This window comes from Bactrocera tryoni, chromosome 1 (assembly GCF_016617805.1).
Source record: "Bactrocera tryoni isolate S06 chromosome 1, CSIRO_BtryS06_freeze2, whole genome shotgun sequence".
Lineage (NCBI taxonomy): Eukaryota > Metazoa > Arthropoda > Insecta > Diptera > Tephritidae > Bactrocera > Bactrocera tryoni.
Window position 1 is genome coordinate 32672602 of NC_052499.1, and position 22656 is coordinate 32695257.

A 22656-nucleotide genomic window follows, 5' to 3' on the forward strand; every position below is an offset into this window, starting at 1 on the left:
CTAGATGAAGGAAGTAATGGTTCACTATTGAATTAGACTAAACCACTTTGCATTTATCTTTGAGAGAATTAAAAATATCAAGATTTAAAGTCACTTTGTAATCAAGGAAAATAATTGAAAAAGGGTTACAGTATGAATACCTTAGTCTTAACAAATATATTCAAGTGGAGATTTAAATGAAACAGATGAAGATGATTAACGATATTTTCGTTATACATTGTATATGTTTAAATTACTATTGCTGTTATAATTGTTGGAATTAAATAAAAGAAAATTGACAAACACAGGTAAAATTGTATGAAATTCACTAGCGTTAGGATGCTTAGCATACATGCCGTTGCAAAACATTTCACATCTGGGCTCTAGGGCGGCTGCGGACGTTGGGATGCCGGCCTTGGTTAGGTAGCTGTTCACAAGAAAGGCGGTGTGAGCCGGAGCGTTATCGTGGTGCAACTTCCAATCGGCTGCGATGTCTTGTCGGACGCGATTGACCATTCGTTTGTGTCTCTTGACGACTTCTACGTAAAACTTGGCATTCACGGTTTGTCCAAGAGGAAAAAATTCATGGTGGACGATGCCTTTGATGTCAAAAAAGGCAATGAGCATCGTTTTCACTTTGGATTTGCTCATTCATCAGCGGCCTCTTCCCGGCCCTCCAAAAAGGCCTGGTGCCACCGAAACACACCACTTCTTGCCAAAGCAACATCTTGGTAAGCCTGCTTTATCATATCAAACTTCTCTGTCGCAGATTTACTGAGTTTCACATAGACACATTTCACATTTAATCGCGTACCTCTGATCTAACGAACGCTGCATTTTCGGCTTGCACCACTCACAAAAACACGTCGCGCGAAAATGTTTGTCCTCACTCTCCAGGTGCTCGGAAACAACGCCCTCTACCGAATCGAGTCGGTCCGCGCAAGTTCCGAAGTGCAGACGCGGTGGAAGAAAATCAGTCCTATTACTTTCCGGACAAACCCTGTATCTACTCGATTTTATTCTATTTAAATACTTTTTCACCACGAGTTAAATATTCTACTCGGATAGAATATAAGCATTTTCTTTATATAGGTAGAACTGTTAACTCGGGCCGATTTTATTAAAAAGTTTACCAAACTTTGTTATACTATTTTCATCCACACTTTAATTTTTCAGCAAATTAAAAGTCGATGTAATGAACGCGAATGACAGAAATATAAAATAAGTGTACTGCAGTATGATATATTTCGAAATGAAAAAAGTTTCGCGTAGTAGCCCTCACATCAATTCTATTCAAAATACACCTCGAGCAGTATATTTGCCGTTTATGTTTATAGGTTTTACCCTTGTAGAATATAACAGAATACAAATTCAGCATACACATGAAAAGACAGATGCTTTTCAAGGTGCAACTAATAATCTACATATCCCTTTCATTATTTATTCACATCGTCACCTGAAATGCAAAATAACGTAACAACATTTTCGGAAATTTACAGTGGCATGAATGAAACACGTAATAAAATGGAACATGAGTGAAACAAAATTTTAATATTGGTTAAAACTAGTTTGTATTTGATCGGAGAACCAGAAAATGTTGAACATATCTAATATTATGTAAGTAATTTGAAGTAGTGAAGCGTAATCTATAAGACATTCAATTTCGAATTTGTTGATGATACGTTATTTTGCATTTCAGGTGACGACATACTCTTTCGTAAGTTGCTACATTTCCTACCTCATCTTCTGGCTACAAAGAAATTGTCCCAAAACTTTTTTAAATTAACTAACACTTACAACGAGGGCAAGACGAAATATCATCAAACAAACAGTTGTCGCACTCGTGACTTGGCTTCTACGTCACTGTTGACAGTCATAACTTTGAAATCGTAGATAATTTCGTCTATCTTAGAAACAGTATTAACGCCAATAACATTGTCACCCTCGAAATCCAACGCAGAATAACTCTTGCCAACAGGTAAGCTACTTCGGACTGAGTAGGCAATCGAGAAGTAAAATCCTATCTAGACGAAAAAAGACCAAACTCTATAAGTTACTCATTATTCCCGTTCTGCTATATGGGACAGAGGCATGGACGATGACAACATCTAATGAGTCGACGAGTTTTCGAGAGAAAGATCAGGTGGAGAAGGACATGGCTACACTTGTTATCTCGAATCGGCGCCAAATTACGTCTATAACCGAATAAGCGGTGTCTACGCCAATAAAGAAGAAGAACAACTTTCATATGTACATATGTATTTATAATTATTTTTTCTAAAATATTCTTGATTCCATTTGATGCTGCTTGTGACCTAATTTTGCTTAGGATAGTCAGCTTAAACAAAAAAAAAAACAAATATATACTTGAGACATAAACATACTACATATGTACATATCACAGATCTGCATTGGTGCACCGCAACTACAATTACAATGCACATGCATATCAAAAAATTATGCGGTGTTTTTTTACTTGTTTCGTTTGAGCGTTGTTTCTATGCGATACCAAAAAGTAAGTTTCAGCTTTTGAGATGGTAAACTTTTTACTCTTGTGAGCGACCACCGCATACACATTGTACATGCTAAAAGAAACCCCTAAATTTTTGGTCACAAGTGATCTCGCATTGGTTCTTTTTTTTGTGTTACTTGATTTTGTTGTTTCATATACACGAATCGAACCGTTTGTTTTCAAACCAGCGATAGAAAACAACTTTGAGTCACTAGCGCTCAGCTCATACATGATTTGCTTTTGAACGTTCGCATCTGCAGAAAATACCCGTAAATGATTCACACTCATACTTCAATGATTGAAATGTTCGGGTTGTTTACCATCCCCTCTACACTTACATATTTACTCGGTGAACTTCTGTTTTATTTTAAATACATATGTATGTACACATGTATGTATAAAAAAAGACCATATGCTGACAGATTTCATTTGATGCTGTACTCGTAGCTTCCTCGCAGTTACACATTAATTCGATTCGAGCAATCGTCGCAACGCTATGAACTGACATGATACGATTTCAACCGAAGTCAGTCATATCGTTTACTCGATCGTGATTGCCGAAGAACGGATTGTTCATGTTGCATCAAATCAGTTGACGCTGGTCGGTACTCGAATTGATCAACAATGTTGACTATGAAAACTGAATTGATTTGATTGTGTTTTTGGCACGACTGTTTGTTCTGATTTAATTATACTAGTTGCAGCTCTCTGGTGCTTACATCTAGCTAACAAAAGTAAATACAGGTTGAAATGAGCCAAAGCAGCGGTAACCTTCGAAGTATGGTCTTGCATATTGTCATTCTTCTATGTGACATTCGCCTAGGCTGATTGTGCTTATGTATTCTGTTTGACAGTATAAGAATATCAGAGCTGAAAAAAGTACCAAAACAGAATAAGCGAGAATGCGCGCATAAAAGACAATGTTCAATAACACTACATAAGTATGTACATATGTTTGGTGTCTTATTAAATTGTTGTACGAAAAATTAAACATATTTCGGTTATAGGAAGGTCTGGACTGATTTCATTTGCCTTTGGTATTAAACTAAATATTGCTCAAGAAAATTTACTGATATATTCGGCATAAAGTCAATAGTACAACGAAATACATACTCGTACATATGTTTATACGGTCGCGGACATAAACATATATTGACCGATATAACCAGCTTTTAGGAATACCTCACAAATTTTTTATCTGTATCATTATTGAAAAAATTATTAAGTGAAAGAACCTGATGAAACTTAAAATTGAGCGGCATATGGAAAGTAGGAGGGGTTTTAGTCGCCCATTTTCAAGCTTTAACATAAGTATGAGTATAAGGAATATTATGTGTCAAATCTGGGTATATGCTTTTAAATAAAAAGGGAAGGGTATTTTCAATGAAAACAGATTTTTTCAGGAGTTATTGGAATGCCACCGACTCTTTTTAAAATTAGACTGAAAACTTTGCCTTACAAAAATATTTTTCTCTGTAAAAACATGTTTTTTTTTAACTCATAATTTCGATATCAATTTTTTATGTTACCTTAAAAACACAACCATATATACATATATGCATATGTATAGATATATACATGAAAGCAAAAATAAAAACGTACTTTACATACATATCTATAATGTAAGTAAAAGGCTACTTACCCAAGGGATCTACTCTTAATATGATATCTGCCTGTGTCGCGTTAATTACACAGAGCGATAAAAGAACCAAAACCTTTGCTTTTGAATAATTCATTATACTCGCGAGTGAGTACGATCCATGCTATCACTTGAAAAGGTTATTGGTAACACTAAACTTTGAATTATTTTGGATTCTTATATAAGTCAAGTGCATATTATCTCTTGAATATACACTGCGGGCACACTACTTAAAAACAGATATATATACAGTATGTATGTTTGTTCAAATTTATTATATAAAGTAGCCTTCATACTACTTATGCTATGCATATATTCACAGAGAATTAATAATCCCAATACATTTTACCAAGATTGAAGAAAAACTTTCAAACTTTCGTAGGAATTGTAAATAAAGTTTTCTTTCGTTAATGACGTTACGATCCCATATAGTTATTTTTCTATCTCATGTACTATGTATACTCGAAAATGTAGAGGGAAAGATCTGTCGTGACCTCTCTTTCAATTATTCTCAGGATATTATGGTAAGTACATAGTTATATCCAAAATTAATAGGAACACAGCTCATTCGGATTTCTTTTAGTCTTTTTATTTCAATATACACGATTTTCAAATCACATTTATACACTTATTTGTTAAAATCCTGCCTGCATTAACTGTATATTAATGCATTTATACTTATTCTCAGACCCAGGGGAACCTATGTACATATGCACATTACATCTCCTTCGAAATATCTAGTAACATTTAAAAAAATGTTTTAAAAAAAGGTGTACAACATTTTAACACCTCTTCCCTAAAAACTGGATTAAGGTGAAGATAGATTATCTGTAGATAGCTGCGCATATATTTTTTCAATAATCTTATTATTGTATAGCATTAATAAAATAGTTTATATCGTCTGAGATGTATATACATATATATCTCTTCAGTGCTACCAATCACATTGAGTCATACCATAGTATGTTGGAAAGGTGAGATTTTAAACTTCATTTAAACAAAAAATAATAATTTCGGGGAAGTTGAAAAAAGTTACAGTTGTTCAAAAATTAGTGAAAATAACGAAACAATTCGCTACATTTTGAAATTTTTCTATAAAAAAGGAAGAATGCCACGCAAGCCCACCAATGATATATGTATGTATGTGAAGTTTACGGTTCGCTCGCTTCCGTTCTGGAAATTTCGAAATTTCGATTTAAACTGAAGAAAGCTTCACACTTATGGAATAATGTCTCTAGCCGAGAAATAGCAAATAGTGGTCGACTAAAATGGTACATATTTGTTTATTTCTTTATTAGTATAAATATAAAAAAATAAGTTGAAGTTTGATTAGAAATATGAAAAGACTTTTTCGAATACCCAATATATGTATGTATATATGTAGGACACTTCGTTTTGTCTTTGCAATTAATTAGATGGGCGCGTGTTTTATAAACACCGAATAAACACTAAGTATCTATGTATTATATAAATACAGTAATCGAGTATAACCGACAACTGTTATATTGTTCAAACCGATAGAAAAATTCACTAGCATAGATGCACTTTGCACATACGTATGTATGTATATATTTATGTAGACAACAACTTCATATTACGCCTTGGCGGCAACTTCTTAAACGTGAGGAGTTTCAGGGTGCTTCTTGGCGACAAGCAATATATGCTTGATGCATAAATAAAAAGCTATAAATACGACTAAGTGGACGTGTTGTGGTTTGATATGAGTTGTGTCGGTGGGATGTGCTGCGGTATTCCAAAGTGCAGGCATTTATCCATTAGCACACACTAGTGGTTCGAAACAATTTTAAACGCAGAGTTTTTGGGTGCGTATGCGGTCACGAATAGGTACAATAGCCAACATCACATTATCACACACATAATTGCTCATTAAGCTTGGCAGCCGAAGATGTACTAGTTGTCTCGCTGACGGTGCGATATAAAATAAGCACTTGGATATATTTTTCTATCACTGCCCAAAATTTCTTACAGAACCGCGCAACACACAACCACTTTCTAAATGCCCCGATTTTCGACTGATGCATCGTGTGCCAACGATTTAAATGCCGACCGAAAGTACTTTGATATCTAGAGAAATTTCCTACAAATGAAACATTTTCTCTTCAAATAATTGGAGTCCTTTCACGTGACTAAATTTAGGAGAGAACATTATTTTATGAGAGAAAATAACCCTCAAGAACAGGCGATATGTACACACAGAGAATTTGTTAAAATTGCAATTCTCTTAGATATCCAACCACTAAATATTATGCTCTGAACACATAGAGAGCGACAGACATCAAGTAACATCTGTCAAATAATTAAAACTGCACTACATAACTGGGTCCATAAGAACGTGTGTATTTTAATATTTGACAGATGTCGCTTGATGTCTGTCGTTCTCTATGTGTTCGGAACATTAGTTGAGTTGTAATGAAACTCTTATACCCAAATTGTATACATACATACATACGTATGAAAATGTACTCCTAGGAACATCTATCCATTAGTATAGGCCTGATGTGAGTATGCTGGAGTATTTATACATATGAAAACTAACAATGGATCTTACACATCTTCAGAAATATTATTGTTACATGAGAATTGTATATTCATATGTATATACAGCATTTATATAACATACCTGATGAAACACATACACATACATATATTCACAGGTACTTGTATATGCATATATGTATGTATGTATAAGTTCAGCAAAAATGTCCACTACATATTAGATCAAACTACCGGACATTCATCCATACATACTTATGTACATACATACTTATGTTTGCATACATGGGCGCATGTGTGAATGTGTATATTGACATTCTTGTACATGGCACGCACAAACACACAGTTTAGCAAACAATTCAGCGACATTATAAACAGGAAATACATACATATATATGCACACATGTATATATCTAGGACATATGGGGTAAATATCCTCAACTATTTTTGAAATACACATGTACATAAGTGTCTATCTATGTAGATATGTATGTATGTATGTATGTAAAAATAAAATATGTTAAAATCTTGTATTATTTTTATTTGAATCATGTAATATCTCCTTCAGAATCTTTGCTGTAGTAACAATTAAGTTTGGAATGCTGAAATTCTATAAATTGTATTAACTTTTATCTAAGATCTTCTTTAACATAATTATTCAATATTTTTCGCTCTTTGATAACAGAGTTTATAGGAGTTCCGAGAAAATAATATAGTATAATATATTAATTATACTTATGTACATATAAACAACATATTTCTTAAATTCTTCTTCATAAATATAAGGTATAAATGTAAGATCATGAACTGAAGTAAATGATTAAATTAAATCCAAAAATTTGGTATATACATACTATGTACATACATATTAATAGCTAATACTATGGGCTATAATACATATGTATGTATGTACATGGCGGTGGTATAAAGAAATCATTTTAAATATTTTTGGCAAACTTTATTCTTTCTTTATTGTTTGTAAGTCTTAGTAGAAAACTTACCATTGATGTTGCTAGTTCTGTGTCCCTCATTCAGAGTTTATAATATTTATTTTCTTTAAAAACATTTGAGGGGCACTTCGGTGCTAAAAAAGTAAAGTTTAAATAAGCGTAGCACTAAACCACCATACTTTTCTTGAAATCCGGAACATTTCAACTCACATGTTTTATCTGATGTTAAAAGTAGCAAATATTATAGTGGGAACTTGATTTATTTGCCATAATACAACGGCAATAATAAAATATTTACCAAGAAAACTTATAACGATGTAGTGGTCTGAAGAGAAAAATGAGTGCGATTTTGTCCCAAAAAAGCTCTTGATTATATGTACATATGTTCTCTATATAGTGGAAAAAATGAAAAGCTTATTAAGTTTAAAAGTTTCTTAGAGGAAAATGTTATAAGTATACAATTATGAGTGCATACTAGTGTATATATCGTGATGTAATGAATTTAACAGCCCTATTCTGAGAAAAGCTCACCACATGAGGTGAAAAGCACTTTGCTGTGAACCAGTTATTTTAAAAAAACAAACAGGACAAAATAAAGAAGTGGACAACCAAGAAAAGTGAGTAATTTATTAATTTTATTTATTAAATTTGGTGCATATATTATAATTTCATTTCTTTTTAGGATTTCAAAATGCGAAAGAACAACTCAGCAGCAGCTGCAGCATTACAGGGTATTATTTCAACATAAAGATCTTTTTATCCGCACATGTATTATGCGTATGTATGTATTATGTATTAAAATACATACATATTTACAAATGAAATTTTGTCTAAATTATTTAAACATAAATATGTATTTGTCTTTTTATTCATACTTAGGAGGAAGTAAAATGTACAAACATCTAAGGTTACATATTTATTGAAATAGACAATTATAAATTTGTGAGGTAATTGTGAACTTTAGAGCTTTTGAAATCACCTCAGCATACGGAAAGCCTTACAACAGTGAGGGTGGAGATTTTTGTGAGTGCATGAGAATGGGGCTGTAAGAATGCGCATCTCTACAATGGCAATGTTGATTTCTAACAATCTGTCAAATACATTGTCATTAATGTTGGCAATGTTCTTTTGTGTTCGGATGGATCGAGCTAATATAGTGTATATTTGAGGTCTTGAACCGTTTAAAAATTTTATGAGGATGACAATGTATCTGGAGAATGAAAGTGGAAATCTACTTTTTTCTACAAATATATTTTTTGGTAAAATAAGATTTCATATTTCAAGACTTAAATAATTGTTACATAATGTTTATTTACCAATTCAATAATTAAGTATTATATTTACATATTGTAACGGATTTCTCGATGAATCGTCCACTTTGTAAGTCACCCATGGGCTTGATTATTAAATAAAAATCTCTATTTAAAAACTGTACACTTATCTTTAATTATAATCACAAAACTTTAACGCCTTACTACACATTATCGAATTAACAACTTCTTACTTATGTATGTCTCATTTATTCTTAACACAGCAGCACTCTTACTACCACGGTGCCTTCTGCACAATTTGGCAAAAGATTGTTACGAAAACGCTGTCTAGTTGATTCTGATAATTTATCGTCGATTCGATTTTGTTCTCTATCATCCGTGTTTATCATATTATACTAGCAACTATTATTAAAATCTTAGTCATCTATATTTGTACAAGTTTTTTTAAATTTATATTTTGAATATTACTTCGCTAAATTTCAGTTTACGCAGCAGAAGAAAATGATGGCATCGCGACCGAAACTTCGCGTTTGCATCTAATCATCTAAATGGTTGTTCGTTGAGAGCAATGGATAACATGAACTATATTTAGACATCAATTGTTAAACATTAGCAATGAGCAATCTCCATTGACAATATTGCTATCAATGCAGATTTTTAGCAATCTTAAATTACCTGTCGAGATGCCTCGTAATGAGTTTTTCTATGTTAGTTTTTTCATTTTTGAATTCATTACGTCATCTGCTGTATCTTGTTGCTATCTTCCTGGTTTCATATGTTTGTATGTTAAACAAACGTTTAATTTGTTTACAGAATTCTAGGTATTTACATAGCTTCTTCCGTATGTTTTCGGAAAATGGAGGCGGGTGTAGAAGTTCACGCAAGTGAGGAAAATTCTATGAAAACCATTCACTTGGAAGTGGCCAGAAACGATTCTTTTACATATGGCTTAAGCAGCTCACGACTTTCGGTAGACCAAATATCCTCTGGGTAGCCAAAGAACATCCGTTTAAGGCGAGCTGAATTGGGAAGGCAACCCATTCCTCTTAAGGGCTATGTGCTGAGTTTGGGGCCCACCACGTAAAATGAGAACAAAACAACAGTCTCGAAAGAGAAACCCTTTTGATGACGACCATGGCAAACGCATTAAGGATCCGAATTTGGTATCCCCGCAAAACTAATACGGCTTTGTAAACTAACGTTGAGCAATACCAAAAGCTCCGTCAGAATCAGAAACGAACCTCTCCTAGCCGTTCAGTACCGAATGAGGTTTCAGACAAGGCAACTCCCTATCGTGCGACTTCTTCAATTCACTGTTGGAGAAAATAATTCGAACTGCAAAACTTAATCAAGCATGTACAGTTTTTTATAAGAGTGTACAGCTGCTGGCGTATGCAGATGATATTGATATCATTGAATTCAACAACCGCGCCATTAGTTTAGCTTTCTCCAGACTGGATAAGAATGCAAAGCAAATGGGTCTAGCAGTGAACGAGGGCAAGGCGAAATATCTCCTGCCATCAAACAAACAGTCGTCGCACTCGCGACTTGGCTCTCACGTCGCTGTTGACAGTCATAACTTTGAAGTCGTAGATAATTTCGTCTATCTTGGAACCAGTATAAACACCACCAACAATGTCAGCCTGGAAATCCAACGCAGAATAACTCTTGCCAACAGGTGCTACCTCGAACTTAGTAGGCAATTTAGAAATAAAGTCTTCTCTCGACAAACAAAAACCAAACTCTATAAGTCACTCATAATTCCCGTCCTGCTATGGTGCAGAGGCATGGACGATGACAACCGTTTTTCGAATTTTCGAGTAAAAGGTTCTGCGGAAGTTTTGTGGTCCTTTGCGGATTGGCAATGGCGAATATCGCATTAGATGGAACGGTGAGCTGTATGAGATATACGACGACATTGACATTGTTTTAGCAAACTATGCTCCAGCTCTGAAAGTATTCGATGCAGTATCCGCCGGAGGAAGCAGAGGAAGAGGAAGAATTCCACTCCGTTGGAAAGATCAGGAGGAAAAGGATCTGGCTGCACTTGGTATCTCAAATTGGTGCCAAATTGCTAAAAGAAGAAACGATTGGCGCGCTGTTGTTAACTCGGCTATAACCGTGTAAGCGGTGTCTACGCCATTAAAAAAGATGAAAAAAATGGTTTGCCGATTTATATTTTTAAATATCTTTCATATTGGAACATGGAGTATTTTCCCAGTGGTTTTCACCAACTTGCCCTAGCTTACGGTTTGCTCTTTATTGCAAATAAAAAAGTTAAGAATGGCCGTAAAATGAAGTTGTTCGAGATAGCAGCCACTCTAAAGATATCAACTAAACTTTTATACATTCAGAAATATTTTACCATTAAAAAGGAAGTCCCATCAACAGCCACTATTATAAAGCGGTTTTGGACTCTTTGATGGACGAAGTCGCTGAAAACGACCGCATTGTAAGAGAAAAAACTTTTCACAAGACAATGCACTGTGTCACAAGTCAGTGAAAACACTGGCATCCGTGCATGGGCTTCCAACTGCTTCCGCGTCGACCAAATTACCCAGATTTAGCTCCCGGCGACTATTTCCAGATCTTAGATTTCAAAAGAACGCTCAAAATGTATAAAAAAAAGGTGTCGAAAAGTTGGAGATTCGCTACAATCAGTATACAACCTTTAAAGCGAACTATGTTCTTTTACGCTGTCACATTTGGATACAGTTTATTATACCCTGAACAAGGTATATTAAGATTTTTACGAAGTTTGTAACACCCAGAAGGAATCGTCGGAGACCCTATAAAGCATATACATATATAAATGATCAGTATATCGAGCTGAGTCGATTTAGCCATGTCCGTCTGCCTGTCTGTATATATACGAACTAGTCCGTCAGTTTTTAAGATATCGTTTTGAAATTTTGCAAACGTCATTTTCTCTTCAAGAAGCTGCTCATTTGATCATGATATATGTCATAGTGGTCCGATATCGGCCGTTCCGACAAATGAGCAGCTTCTTGAAGAGAAAATGACGTTTGCAAAATTTCAAAACGATATCTTAAAAACTGACGGACTAGTTCGTATATATACAGACAGACAGACGGACATGGCTAAATCGACTCAGCTCGATATACTGATCATTTATATATGTATATGCTTTATAGGGTCTCCGACGATTCCTTCTGGGTGTTACAAACTTCGTGACAAACTTAATATACCCTGTTCAGGATATAAAAAGTACGAGTTCATAGATGGGCGTAATCGGGCCATTAACACGCCCATAACTAATCACTAAAGAAAGAAATAAAACTCTAGTTTGGCACAGGAGATCGCAGCAGCAAGAGGCACCTGTGGACAAAAAATTTTGAATAAGTGGGCGTGGCGCCGCCCCATAATAAGTTTAATGTATTTATCTCCTAAGCCACTAAAGCTACAACTACCAAATTCGCCCAGCACGAATATTATAAGAACTCCTACAAACAGTGTGAAAATGGATGAAATCAGATGAAAACCCCGCTCACTCCTCATATAACGGTACTGTTCAAAACTACAAAAAGCGCGATAAATCAATAACAGAATGCGCCGGGGTAAATATTGGACGATGGGCTTGGCACAGCCCACTTTTTGTTGAATTCCCATATCTCGACACACGGCTGACCGATTTCGACAAAATTTGGTACGTGGTATTCCTCTCATACACAATAATTGCGTTTTCTTCCCATATAGCGCAATTTTAAATTCCACTTGATTGATTTCCAGTAAACAAATCAAGAAGCAATTAATATAACGGGATTAAACTTGGCACGAATAATATCTTTAGTGTGTATCACCTTATGAACAAAAATTTTTTCAATCCAATATAAACGGAACATTGTAATTTTGTATTATATTATTATTTATTTTTGGTTAAGTTTCAAATATTGATGATAATTGAAATAATAATTTTTTTTATAACACATTCATTCATTTTTACATTGTCGACATATTCTCGAATTGACAGCGCCTTAGTGCGACAAAATCAAATAAAAACAGAATACAGGTGAAAAAGCAATAAAAGAAAACTATTATTTGGATTGTACCTGCTTACTGATAAGGGGGCTCCAAAACAAAACGGCTATATGTGAATTTTAATTTAAATTAATAATAAATTTTTTGACAAAAATAAAACAATATTAATGCCGAAGTTAAAATTTTTTCAGCAGTTTTCATATCTTCTTATTTCTTATTAAAACACATTTTATTCTTGGGGGTCAAAAAACAGCATTTTTATATTTTTTGTTCAGTTGTAATGACTTTGATCGAGTCCGAAATTTAAATAGTCAGATAAGTGCTTACATATGTATGTATGTTTGAAATAAACAAAACATGCGTATATATGTACATAAGTATATAACTCTCGCATTTTCATAAATTTGTGTACATCTATGTATAAACTGTTTTATGTTATTTAGCGTTTAACCATTATAAGTACACATGACAATGAGTATTGGTTGCAATTCAATACACTTCCAAAAATTATTGTAGGCAATTTGCTGTAATAAATTGTTTAGTTTGTTTTAGTAAAATAGCAAAAGGCCTTTTCTCTCAGTAGAATGATTGAATACGTGTTCAGTTTTCATTATGTTTCGGTTGAATTTCGCTCCTGTAAAAAGACTTAAACTTTGGTTAAATATCTGTTCTTTCATGTTTATCAGCTAACTATTGATAATAGGAAATAGTGTTAACAGCGAAATTATAAAAATATACTTTCATGTCCCCAAAATCGGAGAAGGGTACTATGGTAATAATAAAAAATTTACGTAAAATATACATCAGTGGAGGTATCAACAAAAAATCGTCAAAAATTGTTTATTTGACAACACATTCACGTATTAAATAAAATAATATACCATGGATTTTTGAGCTTAGTTTTCGGTCACTTGCTTCTGGAAATTGCTAGGAGAAATTGCTTGTGAGAAGCAGTTAATGGATCGATTCATATAGTCCGCTACTGTCATAGAATCAGAGTGCAGAAAAAAATTTTTACTCGAATTTAGAAGACTTTACGAAGTAACATCAATATTAAAAATATTTTCGAAGGAAATTTTTTCTGTAGAAAAAATAAATTTATGTTAGTGTAAAATTAGATTCATCTATGTTTCATATATAATCAAATAATAAAGTTAAATATGTTAATCTTTGGGTGTGCTTATGCATTATTTAATTTCAGAGCAATTGTAAAAAGTGGACAAAGGTTCATGCTAACACAACTCAAAGACATATACAAATACTTGCACGCATTAAATGCAAATAATTTTTATTTAGATGTAACTAATTTAATTGTCTCGGAAAGGTCATTACTCTTAGTTTTAGACCCCATATGTGCCTGTTATTTACATATCTACCCTGCAGGAAATGTTTATGAGATATTATAAGCGGATTTCATATACATAGGTGCATATGAAAAATATGTGGAATGAGCAGTGGAGTAGTACGTAACCAAGGGCCCTGGGGCAAATTAAAAAATGGGACCCCACTGCTATGTAAATTGATTAGGTTTTATCAAATAAAAGTATGAACTATACAAATATTTTAAAAATGCTAAGCTACTTAAACTTTTTTAGTGCACTGCGTGGCAGGTAAGAAAAAGTAACAACATAAATTTGTAATTAAATATTTGGTGTAAGTTTGGCTAATAAAACGAAATAGAGAAGATTCAATGGTTTATTATATAAAGGTCGGGCCTACCAACTGGCTAAATAACCATTATATTTACAATTATTTCCTAGCTTTATAGTGGAATTCTGTAAGCAGTCTCTAGTCACTATTTGAGACATTTTGAGGTAAAGTCTCAATTTGTGACGAGTTACTATTCACTAAACAGTCTCTAGCGTTAGTTTCAAAATATTTACTCAAATTTGAGACCTGATAGTTAGCAGGTCACAAAACTAAAAAAAAGGACTCTTGTTTGCCATCATAGAGATCATGATAGATATTAATCGATTGTCTTTTTTTATATTTTGTAAGCAACACAAACACGAAATGGTTACAAATAAATCAATTTTACATAAATTTCGTAAATATTATGAAACAAAGTCAACATATGTACATATATTTTAAATTTTATCGGTAATTATGTTTTTTCACTATGTTATTGAAAATTTAATATTTGTTATCGACATATTTATTTTTATTCAAGTGTAAAAACATCTGTGAATAATGAAATGTAATAGATTTTGTGACTGTCACTTGCAGAATAGCGAAATCGTCTTAAGTCACAAAAATTGTCTCTAACTTAAAATCTCAAATTTAGAGACTTGAGACTGTAACGCAGTACAGAATAGCAGGTTAGTTTTCGCAAAAGTATCAATGACTTCGTTTAAACCTAGGCTTGATGCGGTTTTGTTTTTAAGTGCTATTAGCGATAAAAGTCGGGGTCGAGTAAGACCTCGCCCAAATTTAAGGTCGCAGTTTTGTAGAGTTTTGGCTGCATAATTAATGCTGTTCAATACACTGTGCATGAAAGCGCGAAGCAACACGAACTCGATTTAGAATTTTTGTTTTAAAACTCTCTGCTTCACAACGCTCACCTTTATTGGGACTCTTTAGAACTATTTCTAATAATGCTTTGAAAATATCAAAACAACGAAGTTTTATTGTAGACCTGAATTTTTGTACCTATTGCAGGTGACTTGCATTTTTTCACGATATTTATAGATTTGACACAATTTATTGACTAAACGGTCATCAATATGAGTGTTAAAATCAAATAAAATTGAACTACTATATTGACCATTATTATTGACATCAGTTTACTTACTCCTGATACAGCATTAACCGTTCTCGAAAAATATCTTAACCCGAATTCACAAAAAACGCACATCGGCGAATAATAAAACGCACATATCACTATCCATTAAATTGACAACACTGTCAACAGAAAGAATTAGAGGAATTCACTGGGCATACATTTTGAATTTCTCTCAAATGAATTATCATAATGTATACAACGATTTGAGGGACCCTAGCCTAGACCCTAGGTAGCTACGCCACTGGGAGTGAGGTACTGAGGTCGCCTTATTGTGTGGATTATATCTAAATAATGGTTAAATCCTCTGCCGAAAAACTAAATGTCAGCTTAATTAAAAAATTGCTTGTGTTTATTTAAAACCCATTAAACAAATTATTATATAATTTATGTATGTATATGCATATATTCCAGTTTATATACAACAATATAATAATTTACAAATTGTTTCACCTATCTTTATATTCACAACTCAATTTGAAACGTAGTTGAATTTCCTACAGGCTATATGAGTATACATAGAGGTTAATTAAAACATTAAAGCGCTGTAAATGCAAAAATCTCAAAATTGCATCTCCAAAAAGTGGTATTTAATAAACTAGACAATACTTCTACTATCAGTAAATACACAATATTACCAAGTAAAAGACCATGGAACTCGCCGATAAACGAGATTTTATTAAACTAATAATTCTAAGTTTAATGTTAGCATTATGGTTTTACTGGTTGTGGATGAGAAAAAATCTGTACCTATTCGCATTACGCTTCCCAGGATTATTTGGATGGCCCATTTTTGGAATATTACTTCGCATTAAAAGCCAACATAGTACGCATAAATAAATAGTGAATTGAATAGTTGACACTTATATTTAACGAGAACGCCGAAATTCTCGTTTTGAATATGTTTTAGTTAAATAATATCAAAACAACAATTGTCGGGATTCTTCCAAATTCGAATGTGACTTCGATCGCTTGAATGAATAATAATTTAGTGTTTAAATCTGTGGTTATTTCAAGAACCAATTATTTATATAAGAGTCTTTTGACGAATATACATATCTAATTACTAAACTCATGCATTCAATTCTAGTGATATGCATATATCATATGTACACATTACACATATACAGTTCATTAAAAAAATAACGTTTTTCTTTCCCGCGATTAAATCACCGAAAACTGTCCCCATACGCCAATCCGATAAAGAATGTTCAAACATCAATAAAAGCGAACATATCAAGAAAACATTTAACGGCAACAAAAAATTTCATTCAATACAAAACAATACATTTTCTATTATTACAACAACTTTTCCAAACAAAAGCTACTCAAACTTTGGAAAACGAAAATGTTATTTTTTGAACACACCAGTAGGTCGTAACATTTTTAACCACAAGGTAAAATAAGATAAAAGGAGGTGTAACAAAAGCCAAACCCTTTTAAAAAGTAAAAAGCAAATTTTAAAAGTACTCTTTTTTATAAAACTCACTAAATTCTGGAATTTGCTCAAAATAATACATGAAAGATAATTACTGTTAATGAGACAATTCATTTGTTTTAAAGATTTTAGACTTCTTTTTAATCTCCATTTTTATTCAATGATATTATTGTATATATTTTGCTTTAAGCGAAATATGGTGAACTATCTTTATTAAGTTATATCACAATTGACCGATAGGTAAAAAATTAAATACAATAAAACAATAATTTCAGTACCGGCGAGAAGCTGTAGTGGGGGTTCTTTACGAAGCATGGTGTTGATCCAACACAGGCAAAATATATTCTGTAGCATACCAGAACTTTCTTGAAAATCTCGTATCTTTTTTGGAGGGCTTACCGTTATCTGTATACACCTCCGCAGTTTTTCAACAGGACAATGATCCCTGCCAAAAGTCAAGATCTGCGATTCAGTGGCTCTAAAATCAGGCAATGCCTTATGCTTCTTTTATGTCTTTTTTCTAATCATTCATTTGTTTTCCTTGAACGTTATCTAATAAATATTGCTGTATACCTATAGTTCAATTCCTTCTCGATATTTTTAAGTTTTCTTTAATTTTCTGTTCATTTTAGTGCACATGGGAGAGTGTGCTAAAAAAACCTAGAAATATGCGGCTAAAAGCAACGTAAACAAGTAAGGAAGGGCTAAGTTTATTATTAGTAAACTTATTTTATACTCTCGCACGATAAAATGATAATCGAGATTTCATTAACAGTCATTTACATATTTTTCAAATACCGTATTTGTGTAAATTTTTATTCCGCTATCATCATTGGTTCCTAATGTAGTATATATTATACAGAGAGGGCATCAGATGGAATTCAAAATAGCGTTATATTGGAAGAAGGCGTGGTTGTGAACCGATTTCACCCATATATTGTACATGTCATCAGGGTGTTAAGAAAATATTACATACCGAATTTCATTGAAATCGGTATAGTAGTTCCCGAGATATGGTTTTTGGTCCATAAGTGGGCGACACCACGCCCTTTTTCAATTTTTAAAAAAAGACTGAGTGCAGCTTCCTTCTGCCATTTTTTTCGTAAAATTTAGTGTTTCTGACGTTTTTTGTTAGTCGGTTAACGCACTTTTAGTGATTTTCAACATAACCTTTGTATGGGAAGTGGGCGAGGTTATTATCCGATTTCTACCATTTTTGAACTGTATATGGAAATGCCTGAAGGAAACGACTCAATATAATTTGGTTGACATAGCTATAGTAGTTTCCGAGATATGTACAAAAAACTTAGTAGGGGGCGGGGCCACACCCCCTTTTCCAAAAAAATTACGTCCAAATATGCCCCTCCCTAATGCGATCCTTTGTGCCACAGACGGACAGACAGACTTCCGGATTTCTACTCTACTCGTCACCCTGATCACATTGGTATATATAACCCTATATCTGACTCTTTTAGTTTTAGGACTTACAAACAACCGTTATGTGAACAAAACTATAATACTCTCCTTAGCAACTTTGTTGCGAGAGTATAAAAACAGTACATACATATGAGTATATTGATTGAGTGTACGGCTGTGTGTATAAAAAATTATAAGCAAAATTAATTATTAATTTCTATTAATTCGTATTTTAATTACAGATCTTATTCAAGAGTTTGGCAAAATATTCAAAGATTGTAAGGCATACACTGTTTGTACATGGATAGGCATGTATCCAGTTATTATAACAGCTGATCCACCTTTCATAAAAGATGTGCTATCTGCAAAGGATTTGGTTAATAAAGCCCAGCCACTATACCAGCCACTCTATGACGCATTCAAAGGAGGTCTTATTGCAAGTCCAGGTACAAATTTAATTTATTATATTTGAACACTTGTAAGGTTGGTGAGTATTTAAAAATGTGTTTCGTTCTACTAGTATTACGTGTTTTTAGTAATTACATGTATTTCACAATTACTAGGAAGCATAGTTGAAAGACTCCGGAACATAATAGTTTTGTTCACCTAAAGGTTTAGGTGATACAAAACATAATCGATTTTTATATAGGGTTGTCGGTTCGTCCATCCGTCTGTGGCAGTTCGTAGATGCTCAAAAACAAAACGCTTAAAGTGCTACAACTGAGTACTAAATTACGATATGATACTGAAATTTGGCACAGGGGAGCAGACTAGCAAGGGGCATCTGTGCAATAAAAATTTTGAAAAATTGGGCGCCCTCAAATATGTTTAAAGTACCTTTAACCACTAAAGCTGCAATATCCAAATTCGGCTAGAGCAAATTTTATAAAACCTTCTACCGACAATGTAAAAATGGATGAAATCGGATAATTATCATCCCACTCCCCATATAAGGGTACTGTTAAAAACTACTAAAAGCGCGATAAATCAATAACTAAATACTACAGAGTAAATTTTTACCCGTGTGATGGTATGAGAGGGTTTTAAAGGAACCCAATTCCAGGACCTACCAGACCGATCGACGAAATTGGGTATATAATATCATTTTTACATTAGTATATTCCAGTACGAAAACGAGCGAAATCGGAGTACAACCGCGCCTACATCCTATTTAACACAATTATAATTCCATTTGATTCTTTTTACTTTCCAGTATGCAAACCAATCATCAAAGAATGTATTGAGATAAGACTTTGCCCGAATTGTGCGCTTAAAGTAGGCTACTTATGTATATTCTAGCATAGACCTCATATATCTGAAGGTACCATTTTCTTAGGTTTTGATCCCGGCAAGTTACAAGAGTATGAAATGTTCGGTTACACCCGAACTTAGCCCTTCCTTGCATGTTATGTTTAAACTCATACATTTGACTGAATTGAAGCACTGCTTTAGAAATAATATTTTTTAAGGCGGTTAGCTAAGTTTTAAAATTTTCCAAAATACTCTGCTTAATTTATTATCTTTAAACCCATGCATTTGACTGAAACCTTGAACTGCATGAAGCACTTCTTTAGAAATAATATTTTTTAAGTCGATTATTATTTGTTGCATAATGTCGGCTTTATTGCAAACATCTATTTCATAATAACTAATTAACCGAAATTTAAAAATTGTAATTATTTGATTTCAATTAAATGGCATAGCGGATCAATGGCATAAAAATCGCCGTATGATAAATCCAAGCTTCCATCAGAAAGTACTGACCTCATTTTTGCCCGTATTTAATAAAGCTAAAGATGGGGCTGTTCTAAAATTCAGAAACTTTACAAGGAATGAGCATGTCTTTATTAGTGAAGTGTTGCAAAGGATCACTCTAAGTATAACTGTTGGTGAGAACATTTAATATATGTACTTACATAAGTATCTTTAGCTTGTATTAATCGACTTTAATGCAGAAACCACTATGGGGAATGAGATGCAAAAAGGCGATCAGGTATCAGAGGAATTAGTGAAGTCATATATCATGTTAGTACAAAATAATAAATAAAGTAGTTTAATACTGTTATAAAAAGTTTTAGAAGCATGGAAAAACTGCCAATTGAATGCTTCTTAGCATATGTGAAACTGGATCGTTTGTACGCCTGGTTTACGAAAGCATCGAAGGAATTTGTGTACAAGTTTATTAAAGGGGTAATTAGTATTAGATATAAAACAATGAACATCAACAATTATTCTGAATATTAAGCTTTTATATGGAAAACTCTCACAAACGCCAAGTACGGAAAATATTCGACTTGATGTCAATATATCCTCAAATAATACTGTTAACAGTTATTCACATGGAAATAAGACATTTAATGAGAAGAAACCAAACATTTTCATTGACCGCGCTATAAATTTATATCGAGAAGGAAAATTTTCGCATCAAGATCTCATTGGTGAAACGAACACAATTGTATCTGCGGTATGTAAAAAAATGCTTTTAATTTTTTCAATTATTTATAATATAAATTATAGAATCTACAATCACATAGGAAGAAAAGTCGTTGCCTTATTTTAATATCGTAGTATTGCTTACTGATTGTTTTAATATGTTTGAGATAGTCGATGAAAATAATATTATTTAAATCCCAAAAAAACTGATATAACCTTGCCGGTCAACTGTTGTATTGAACGGTTTTCAGCAACACTTTCAGCGGACTCTCGATTGGACTCAAGTGTATAATGATATATCCACCTTTCATTCATTTCACAAATCCACACCGCAGGGGCGCTGATATATGTAGTTATAACGAAATTAAGCAAACAATTATATTGGATTGCCTAATAATTGAATATACTTATATGTACATATGTACTTTAAAACACGGACTCTATGCCGCTAAATTCTGTTTAGTAATGTTTTACACTCCTTTTAGTAAACTATCTTTTTGCTAAACTATTTAAAATAAAAACTTTTCAATTTATCCTGTTGCTGAAATGTAGTAAATTGTAGAGGCTGCAGAAAAAAATGTCATAAACTTGAAAACTCTATTCCAATAAAATTAGAATGTTATTAGATAAAAGTTTTACCAATAAAATTCGTAGTTTTAATGTTCAAATAAAATGTTTATAGTAATAAATAACTAGAGTATTGATTTATGATTTCTATGTTTCTTTTAGGTAATCTATAAGTAACTGGCCTTTGTATTTCCGTCATTTATACTCTTTATTAACCATCTTATAGGCTTTCGAAACGACCGCCAATGGACTATTGTCAGCACTTTTGATGTTAGCTATGCATCCTGCTGTACAAGAAAGATTATTCGAGGAAATCGAAAATATGTTCCCCGACAAACATTTTTTCGTGGACTGTGAAAATATTACAAATCTACCATATTTGGATATGGTCGTAAATGAGACTTTACGCTTAATGCCTTCCATACCCATGATTGGTCGTCAAGTCATACAAGATACTACACTGAGTAACGGTTTGGTGATTCCAAAAGGAATCGAAATTTTAGTTTCTATTTTCGATTTACATCGGAGAACTGATATCTGGGGTGCAAATGCTGATAAGTTCAACCCAGAGAATTTTTTGCGAGAGAATTTGCAAGAAAAGCATTCGCATGCATACATACCTTTTTCGAAAGGGGTACGAGATTGTATAGGTAAGCATTTTAACCACATTATAAATTAAATGCCTGTACCTACAAATATAAACGTTTATTTATAATTATTATATTATTTTTCTCACAGGATGGAAATATGCTCTTATGGCGATTAAAGTACTATTGGCAGGTTTCATTCGGAACTTTTCCTTTGAAACCAATGTGAAATTGGAAAATTTAAAGTTTACGAATAATGTATCACTTAAATACACCAATGAACCGGCGTTTACAATAAAAGACCGGTGTAAATAATGCACTTGGGTGCAAATAAAGCATTATTAAATGAATAAAATTAGTTATTGAATTTAGTTACATTCTTAAACCAGACATGAGAAGGGTGCCCTTCGAGAAAAAAAACTAAATACTATAATGTAATATTAATAAAATATGTACTAATGTGAAATATGTATACCATATTTGGCTGCCAATACTCTTACTTAGGGTTTCCGTCAAATATAGCAATTATCTATAACTATTAAATCCTCTTCCCAATTCATGGATTTTCATTT

The 22656-nt window shown here is 33.1% G+C and overlaps 2 protein-coding genes across 10 annotated transcripts in view; one reads left to right on the plus strand and one right to left on the minus strand.

Annotated features, from left to right (window-relative positions):
• LOC120774627 overlaps positions 1-22656 on the minus strand; it is a 49258-nt gene that overhangs the window by 21791 nt on the left and 4811 nt on the right. The window contains exons 1-2 of one of the 9 annotated variants that reach the window (XM_040104392.1): positions 6007-6143; positions 4134-4356 (exon numbers count right to left, since the gene is read on the minus strand). The exons of 6 other annotated variants lie outside the window; for them this stretch is intronic. In XM_040104392.1, the coding sequence (XP_039960326.1) occupies positions 4134-4227 (94 nt within the window). In that variant the 5' untranslated portion in view covers positions 4228-4356; positions 6007-6143. Of the gene's footprint in view, positions 1-4133; positions 4868-6006; positions 6144-22656 lie in introns of those variants that run through there. 2 more of the 9 variants (XM_040104384.1, XM_040104377.1) reach the window with 2 other exon arrangements.
• LOC120774683 (probable cytochrome P450 313a4) lies at positions 16295-22399 on the plus strand. The gene is made up of 8 exons (XM_040104416.1): positions 16295-16469; positions 18740-18943; positions 20201-20386; positions 20453-20522; positions 20576-20687; positions 20743-20961; positions 21724-22147; positions 22236-22399. The coding sequence occupies exons 1-8, from the start codon at positions 16295-16297 to the stop codon at positions 22397-22399; spliced, it is 1554 nt and encodes a 517-aa protein (XP_039960350.1).

Excerpts from the sequence above, each read along its gene's own strand:
- LOC120774683 (XM_040104416.1), top strand. The coding sequence starts at position 16,295 with ATGGAACTCGCCGATAAACGAGATTTTATTAAACTAATAATTCTAAGT. Across the intron at positions 16,470-18,739 it reads TCGCATTAAAAGCCAACATA|ATCTTATTCAAGAGTTTGGC; the intron begins GTACGCATAAAT and ends TTTTAATTACAG. Across the intron at positions 20,387-20,452 it reads CACTCTAAGTATAACTGTTG|AAACCACTATGGGGAATGAG; the intron begins GTGAGAACATTT and ends ACTTTAATGCAG.